General features: G+C 38.3%; 1 protein-coding gene across 1 annotated transcript; it reads left to right on the top strand.

Moving 5' to 3' along the window:
* Positions 1 to 6187: 6187 nt before the first annotated feature.
* LOC121421888 lies at positions 6188 to 9105 on the top strand. Its single transcript, XM_041616688.1, has 3 exons — positions 6188 to 6308; positions 6945 to 7205; positions 8858 to 9105. The coding sequence occupies exons 1-3, from the start codon at positions 6188 to 6190 to the stop codon at positions 9103 to 9105; spliced, it is 630 nt and encodes a 209-aa protein (XP_041472622.1).
* The last annotated feature ends 69 nt before the right edge of the window (positions 9106 to 9174 follow it).

Consider the following 9174-nt stretch of genomic DNA (forward strand, 5'->3'; position numbering starts at 1 on the left):
ACGAATGGTATTTCAAAGTTTGCCAAGCACACTGTGCAACATGCTATGATATGCATTCAAAGTAGGAATGCAACAAATACCTTCATAAAGTGTTCATTGGTGTGCTATTCTAGTCACCTGGGCTATTCCATTTCTTCATCCTGCTATGTAAGGCAAGCTTACGTAATATCTTGCTTTGCAATCTGCCTATCATAATGAAAGAAATTAAAGGCCATTTGACCAAAATTGTCCCTGAAGTAACTACGAACTGGTCTATTATAACAGGTCTTTGTGATACCTATTTACCGATTTGTTACCTATTTACCTATGGGTACCGGTAGGAAGTAATTCCTTTAAAAGCTGTGTGCGCTATGAACGCCTAGCTTAGCCGGGTAATATAGGAGCGCGTTGAGCACCTAACTTGGTGGATATGTGCGCAATATAAATACCCTATATTATATTACCCCTTCATCGAGAATGTATGGGGGAGGATGTAGGTCATATGGATCACTTTGGACGGAAATCTTGAAAAAAAACCACACAAAACAATACAAAACAAAGAACGACAGACAATCAGCCAATAAGGGGGTGGAGTGAGACATGACCAATCCCCACTGCCCTTGATCCTTATTGGCTAATACAGTGGAGGTGCCGAGGCGCTTGTTGATTGCACACATTAAAGGGGAAGTTCACCCTGACAAAAAGTTTATTGTAAAAATAGCAGAAAAAATAATTAAAAATATTGCCGAAGGTTTGAGAAAAATTCATCAAATAATTAAAAAGTTATTAGAATTTCAATTATTTGATTTGTGACGTCATATGCGAGCAGCATTCCTACATAGTGAATGGTAAAAAGTCAATGAAATGTCATTTTCTCAGAAAATTGAAAATGGTTTTCACTGTACCTTTTGTATATCAATAGACAAATCATTTCACACCCAATCATGAATAGAAAACAAAATTAAGTCATCAGGAACCATAAAAATTTGAAATTCATGCATTTTATATTACATAACACATGGGGCAGCTGCTCGTTTATGACGTCACAAATCCAAAACTTTGAACTCTAATAATTTTCTTACTCTTCAACGGATTTTCCTCAAACCTTCACCAATATTTTTTATTATTTTTTCTGCGATTTTTACAACAGAGTTTTCTTCAGGGTGAACTTCCCCTTTAATTCGAGGGCCGGGGTACCCACCTAGTACCCAATAAAGTGACTAACATGGATAAGTACCTTGTCAAAGGACATTAGCGCCGGGTGGGATTCGAACCCTCGAGTCAAGTGACTGACCCACTACACCACGACATTTCCATAATACTTTTGATAATGGGTAATTAATATTATTGTAAAACCCAGTTGTGCAGGCAAGGCCCGATAGCAAATGAACCAAACCTCGTTTTTCGATGTATATTTAAAAACAAAAACGTTTTAATGGTTTCTGGTCAACTCGAAGATGCCACTTTGAAATGCTCAAAGTTACGAAATTCGTAACTTTGAGCATTTTCCGCAAGTTGACCAAATCCAAATATGGCCACCAAAATATGGAATTCAATCAATATTTCGCACACTGTGAAAGCGTGAAACAGGAGTGAACTAATGACATGTTGATGACTTGAAATATGATTATGATTTTTTTTTAAATACTTTTTTTTTCTTGATTAGGAATAATGATTTCAGACAATCTCATACAACACTTTATGCAACACTATATGTATTTCATAGTCAAGTAAATCCAAATTCTGTCAAAATTATTTATCCCAACTGAGATTGATCAGAATATAGTTAGGAATGTATGGAAGCCATTTGGAATATAAAAATACAGCATTTATCACAAACATGACATAAGAAATTATATATTTCGTTAACAATCGTGTTTCAGACAGAACACAGACAGTACTTCACTCAACATGCTCAAAGATGACATAACATGCAATGCAGTGCTCACTCCTGTGAAAATGATTTATTGCCCATTCGCATTGCACATAATATATTACAGCATATACAAGCGTCTTTGGTAGCCATTTTGAATATCAAGGAAATAATTATATAAAAAAATAGTTACTTTACAACATGGTAACAGATGACCATCCTCAACTGACTTCTTTCTTTTTATATTCTAAAGTTGGAATTCTCCAAAGAATAATATCAATTAGGTACACGAATTTTACTGAATTTTCAGTCAACACGTTTGGTCCGATAGCTATATAGACACGAAATGACGTTTTTTTGCGCGTATGTGTGACTTATCGGTCGTGGAGTGACAAATTTTGTCTCTCTTTCTATCTATCAATCTATCTACCTATCTATCTAATCTATTTATCTGTCTATCTAATCTTTCTTTCAATCTATCTATCTTCCTACCTATCAATCAATCTATCCATCTATCTATCTATCTATCTATCTATCTATCTAATCTATCTATCTATCTAATCTATCTATATGTCTATCTAATCTTTCTATATATCTTCCTACCTATCAATCAATCTATCCATCTATCTATCTATCTATCTATCTATCTTCATACCTACCTATCTATCTTTCTATCTATCTATCTATCTTCCTACCTATCTATCTATCTATCTATCTATCTTTCTATCTATCTATCTATCTATCCATCTATCTATCTATTTTATTGATTTATTTAGTAATATATTTCAATTTATTCATTCATTTATTTATGTATGTATTTGTTTATCAATTTATTTAGTTTAATTCAAATACAAATCATATCTCATTAATCAATCGTTCATTCATTAGAATTTCAGTGGCCTGTTTTTGCCTTTTTTGTATTTGGTGTATATTTTATTTATTTATTGTTATGTTATGTTCGGGGACTAGCCTTGATAGGCCTTCAGCCTTTGCTGGTCCCCTGCATCTGGTACTTGTATTTTGTGCTTTCATTTGTTGTAATTTTTATCTCTAAAATTGTATTCTGCTTTTTTATTTTTTTGCCTCTTTATAATATTTGTAAATATTGTTTTATCATGTTAAACATGTAAAATGTATGATTTTATCTTGGATACAAATAGAAGGCCATATCGGCCAATCAATCAATGATAAGGGGGTTTAAACAGGGGCATCATATTCATGTCTACTTTGAAGTTTTCGGGACAGAGTTTACAAAAGCAGCAAAAACATGAATTTGCAGAACTTTATCATTCAAATGGATTATTATTGAGTGATGAACATGCAAGTCTATCTCGGGAACAAAAAGAAGTAATAGTAGTAGTAGAAAAAGAGGAAGGAGAAGATAAAGAAGAGAAATAAACAGGAGAAGAGGGGGAGGAAAAAGAAAGAAAAAAAAATGGCGAGAAGGAGAAGGAGGAGGGAGGGGATGTGAATAACCACTCAGTCTTGATCCTAAAGGAAAAGTCCACCCCAACAAAAACTTGATTAGAATAAAAGGAAAAAAATTCAACAATCATAATACTGAACATTTCATCAAAATCGGTTGTAAAATAAGGAAGTTATGACATTTTAAAGTTCTGCTTCATTTCACAAAACAGTTACATTCACATCCTGGTCAGTACGCAAATGAGGGAATTGATGACATCACTCACTCACTATTTCTTTTGTATTTTATTATATGAAATATTCTAATTTTCTCCTCATTCTCCTGTGAAACAAAATTTCTTCTTCCCTGAACAAGAGGAATTACCATTGCTTTAACATTTTATGGTTCGAGTTGGTTTTTAATGTCAAATCAATAAAAATTGAAATATTGCATAATTCAAACGATAAAAAACAAAAGAAATAGTGAGTGAGGGCCATTATTGACTCTCTCATTTGCTTTCTCCGAGTTGTGCATATAACTGTTTGAGAAAATTAAGCAAACCTTAAAATGTCATATAACTTTCTTATTTTACATCCGATTTTGATGAAATTTTCTGCAATATTCTTGTTAGATTTTTCTCTACTAATTCGAATCAACACCTTTCTGGGATGGACATTACCTGTAAAAAATGATGCATGGTTGAATTCTGCAATCATAACAAAATACCACTTTTCAGCGAAACCTCCTCCGCAAGTACCTCAGGGACAATGGCGGATCCAAAATTTTCCTAGGGGAAGGGGACATTTTCCTGAGGAAAATTTCACAAGAAAAGAAGGTTTTCACTAATAAGTGAGGGTCATTTCTCCAAGTAAAATCTGGCACGCAAAAAAAAAAGAAAAAAAAGAGTCTGGTGTATGAACGACATATATTTCCGTTAAAATAATTTGCTGTTAAAGGGGGAGGGGGGGGGGCACGGGCCGGATGTGCACCCCCCCCCCCGATCCTTCACTGCTCGTTGACACATGTTTTCTGAAATCAGATCATCACTTATATCCACTACAATGAGACCTAAGTGATCAAAATAGGGTTTACTTTTCTTATTTCTACGGTACTTTGTCATATACTCCACCAGTGCACCCTCGAATTAACCTCGTATCTATGAACCTTGATGCTTAGCCGGGACGCTTAGTCACACTGATAAAACAACCCCAATGACTCCAATTCCCCCTGTAATAAAAACTATTTTTTGTTACTAATAATCATAATATATAGTAAATGAGGCGCCGAGTATCTACTTGTATATTATAATAATAATAATTCCTTCTTATTAAGCGCTTTTTCAAAAGTTACAAAGCGCCTATTCAATGGCGCACGGCTATAGCTCCAGCTGCTAAAACTAGTATTTTTTTTCAAAACTAGTAATTTTTTCGGAAAAGTCCACAATCATGCCCCATCTTCATTCACCCTCATAATCAACTTGGTTGCTTCGTTCCCTTGCTTACACGTATTCCAAAACACATTTCTTTAAATTGCCTCATCCCATGTGTCAGCAAATAATAATGATATGCATAATATGCAACATTTATATAGCGTGCAATACAACTGTTTCCAAGCGCTGCATATACTATTACCCCGGTTTTATCTCGACTAACATGACTATATCCTTGAGCATTCAAGGAATTCCTTCCTACCGGGTACCTATTTACTACATCTGGTGGGCGTTTCATAAAGCTGTTCGTGAGATAAGAACGACTGGTGATCCTTTCTTTTGGTAAATGGTATATTCATTGGTGATTGAGTTAAGCGCGTAAGAAATGATCACCAGTCGTCCTTAAAGTCGCTCTTAACTTACGAACAGCTTTATGAAACGGCCCCCAGGGGGGAGAGTGGCAAATGTAGATAAACGCCTTGGTAAAGGACGCTAGTGCTGTGGTAGAATTAGAACCCAGGACCTTGTGGTTCAAGTCCAGAGATTTATCCACTGAGCCACAACAACTATTCAATGAATTCCAAGGACCCCCGTTTTTACAAATATTTGTAGTTCCGAAGCCCGTTCCGAGGACCCTCCTTTTTACAATAAGCCCGCTCCAAGGCCACCGTTTTTTTTCTCTCGACCGCGGCACACCACTACCACTTTTTGGGTCGAGTGCCCCCCGGGAAGAAAACAAAAAACAAAATAAATAATGAAATCACCCTCATAATCAACTTGGTTGCTTCATTCCCTTGCTTACACGTATTCCGAAACACATATCCTTAAATTGCCCCACCCTATAATGTGTCAGTGAATAATAATTAATAAAAATTAATTAAATTTTTAACTAACAAAAATAATGATCATTAATAATAATAATAATATAATAATACTAATAACAACAATAATAACAATACCAACGATAATAATGATTATGATAATAGTGATATGCAACATTTATATAGCTTTTAATACAAATATTTCTAAGCGCTGCATACTATCACCCTTGGCTTTAACACGAATATCGACGGTGGAGCATTCAAGCGATTTCTTCCTACCGGGTACCCATTTACTACACCTCGGTGGAGAATGGCAAGTGTGGATAAAGGTCTTGCTAGAGGACGCGAGTGTTGCGGTAGAATTTGAACCCACGACCTTGTGGTTCATAGTCCAGAGACTTATCCACTGAGCCACAACAACTATTCATTGAATTTCAAGGACCCCGTTTTCACAAATATTTGTAGTTCCGAAGCCCTTTCCGAGGACCCTCCTTTTTACAATAAGCCCGCTCCCAGGCCCCCGATTTTTTCTCTCGCCCGCGGCACACCTCTACCACTCTTTTTGTCGAGTGCCCCCCCCGGAAGAAAACCAAGGCCAATACAATTGAAGTATTCCACGATCCTGACGATAAGGTACTTGACATGAAATTAATACTCCTTACATTTTAAACATTTCCTACATGTCTTACCTGCGTCGGTGGTTCCTCATTTTGAACTTCAAAAGATTGGGAAAACTTGTATCGAAAATGGCGTCTTTCTTTCTCGCTCTGATCGTATTCGGATTCGCAGCTCAGGCCAATGGTAAGTGACCATTTTAATCTTCATTTCGTTGATCAAGCATCTTTATGTCATCGCCGTAATATTATGCTTTTCGATTTTGTAATATAAAAGTTGATATTACTACAGAGATGGGAGTTTAACCAAGGTATTACCATGATTGCGGGGCAAACATAAAACTGCGCCCCTACGTTGGGGCTAGCTTTATAATGACACCCCTACCCTTTTTGTCCTAAGTTTTGACGCCACTGGCTCTTTTTGTCATACATCAGATTACAATTCAGTGCAATTTGGGATTACAGAGCATCAATTCAATATGACTTATGTGCATCACTGAGCAAGCCTATCTCTTCACTTTCCTTCCCCTTAATTTCTCCTCTTCACCCTTTCTCCTCTCCATTTTGCTTTTTTGCGGCCCCCGAAAATGGTTCTCTCGGCACCTCCCCCCACAGACCCTGATTGAAACTTTGGTCAACAAGTGTGTCCCCACACAAAGACTAGCAGTTTCAAAACTTGCTGGTTGAGGGCCTTCAGTACACAAGGCAAGAGTAGGCTGCAATTCAGACCCTAGAGTGAAGGGTTTGCACAGCAGACTACCTCCCCCTGATACGACACTGAAATCAAAATACATTCCACCATCACCTCTTCCTTTCTTCACAGCTTGGCCATTCCGAGGCAACATCCCTGGCGACGACGAAGACGGTTACGGCGTCGATCTATCCTTATCCTCTGTCTGCCATCAAGCCTTCGTGGAGAACGAGAATAAGTACGAGGAATCGTTCGTCCACTTCATGCTCGAGGTCATCTGCCCATCTCTCCTTGATGACGACGACGAAGGGTCAGGGGAGGGGTCTGGTCACGGGCTGGCTTGGTTAGCCACGCACGGCAACGGGTTGCGGATTTTGGGCTTTGAAGATATAGGTAGGTTAGTTAGAGGTGGCGAAGACGATAATGACGACGATGATTAAAACGATGTTTGTGATGATGACGATTAGAATGAGGACGATGGTGTTGGCAGTGATAATAGTTGACTGATAAAGATGGTGGCAATGGATGATTTCGAGTTCAGTGCTGACCTTTTGGTGTTGGTGTTAGGTAAATTTTTACACGATTATAACACCAAACATAAAATGAAGATGGTCCCGAAAAGTCACTCACTAGTTGTTGAGATGTCAATAATATGATCTGGATCAGTTTTACAAACTCTGAATAAGTTTTGGAAGCAAGGGGAAACACTCCAAATTTCAACACCAACACCAAGGCCAACACCGAACTTGAAATCACCCAATGATGGTAATGATGATGATGATGAGCATGAAGGTGATAGTGGTGGTGATAAGAATAATATTGCTACTGATAGCGGAGGCGGCAGTGATGATAGTACGTGCCTGTTGGTCGTGATGATGATGATGATGATGATTAAGATAATAGGGATGATTGCGATGAGAACCAGGGGCGGATCCAGCTTCAGCCAATAGGGGGGAGGGGACCGAATTTTGTTTCACCCATATTTTCCCTGATTGTCCGCTCAAACTTGATTTTTGTTTGTTTCTTTGAAGGGGTTGTCCCAGTGGCATAAAAAGCCAAAAATTTTGAGGGGGGCTCGATACAGCGTATTGCTCAAAATTAATCTGAAGTTGCGCCTATCCGCCTATGAGAACGATAAGAAAAACGTTGCTTATTGTAATGGCAATGGCGATTCTGAAGATGATTATAATCACCAATTTCAAAGACAATTTTGCTACTGCCCTAGTTGCTGAAAATGACAGGTATAAGTGATACCTTTGCTTTTACTACAAGGAAACTCTCTATTGTCAATTCATCAATTCATTTGAAAATGCAAGTAAAACCACAATGGATACCTGAGAGGCTTTTGACGAAATTTGATGGACTGGGGCAGCAGATCATCCGAAGATTTGCACCGGACGAACAATTGCAAATATGTCGTTGTTCAGAGTCAAGAGATGTCTGTCCCAGTCCAAATTTCAACAAAAGCCTCTCATCTCTCCATTGTGATTTGACTTGCATTTTTAAAGGAATTGGTTCGTTGTCGAGTGTGTCTCCGTAGTAAATGCTAAATGTCTGGATAGTGGCAATGATATATGACAACTTCAAAGATTAATCATAATATCCTGTTAACTAAAAATTCCACCTTTTTCCTTTCTCTTGCCCCAATGTCATCTCCTATCTTTCAAATGTCTCTCTTTGACGTGGGCATCCATTACTTCATTACTTATTCTTAACTTAACATCCCTCCGACCACTTCCTTTCCTCGCCTCTCCATATAAACCAACACCACCACCACAACCATCATCACCATCCTCCTCCTCACCACCATCATCATCATCATCATCATCACCACCATCATCATCATCATCACCACCATCATCACCACCACCACCATCATCATCACCAATATCACCATCATCATCACCACCACCATCATCATCATCATCATCACCACCATCATCACTATCACCACCACCACCACCACCATCATCACCACCATCATCACCATCATCATCATCCTCCTCATCACCCTCCTCCTCTTCATCATCCTCCTCACACCCCAGTCCGAGCCCTCTCCACAGACCCCGCCACACAGCAGTACCTCCGCGACACCGCCGAGCACATCTGCGGACCCGAACACTTCGTCCACCCCGGCATCGAGGCATTCTGCCACTTCCGCGAAGTGGGCATCAAAATCAACTTCTTAGGTGGAGGAAGTGGTGATGGGAGCGGGGAAGGTGGCACTTATTCTAGCAGCTACAGTAGCGATGATGGATACGGCTACTCTATGTTTTCAAGTAGTTACGTGTAATTATCGTAGTTTGGCAAACATAATTATTAAACAAAAAAAAATCTTGAGTAGCTTAACATATTTGAATTG

This window comes from Lytechinus variegatus, chromosome 9, assembly GCF_018143015.1.
Source record: "Lytechinus variegatus isolate NC3 chromosome 9, Lvar_3.0, whole genome shotgun sequence".
NCBI lineage: Eukaryota > Metazoa > Echinodermata > Echinoidea > Temnopleuroida > Toxopneustidae > Lytechinus > Lytechinus variegatus.

What these genes read in the sequence shown, in the direction of transcription:
- LOC121421888 (XM_041616688.1), top strand. Translation starts at nt 6,188, where the DNA reads ATGTCTTACCTGCGTCGGTGGTTCCTCATTTTGAACTTCAAAAGATTG. An exon ending in ATTCGCAGCTCAGGCCAATG is followed by an intron (nt 6,309 to 6,944) that starts GTAAGTGACCAT and finishes CTTTCTTCACAG; the next exon opens with CTTGGCCATTCCGAGGCAAC. An exon ending in TTTGGGCTTTGAAGATATAG is followed by an intron (nt 7,206 to 8,857) that starts GTAGGTTAGTTA and finishes CTCACACCCCAG; the next exon opens with TCCGAGCCCTCTCCACAGAC.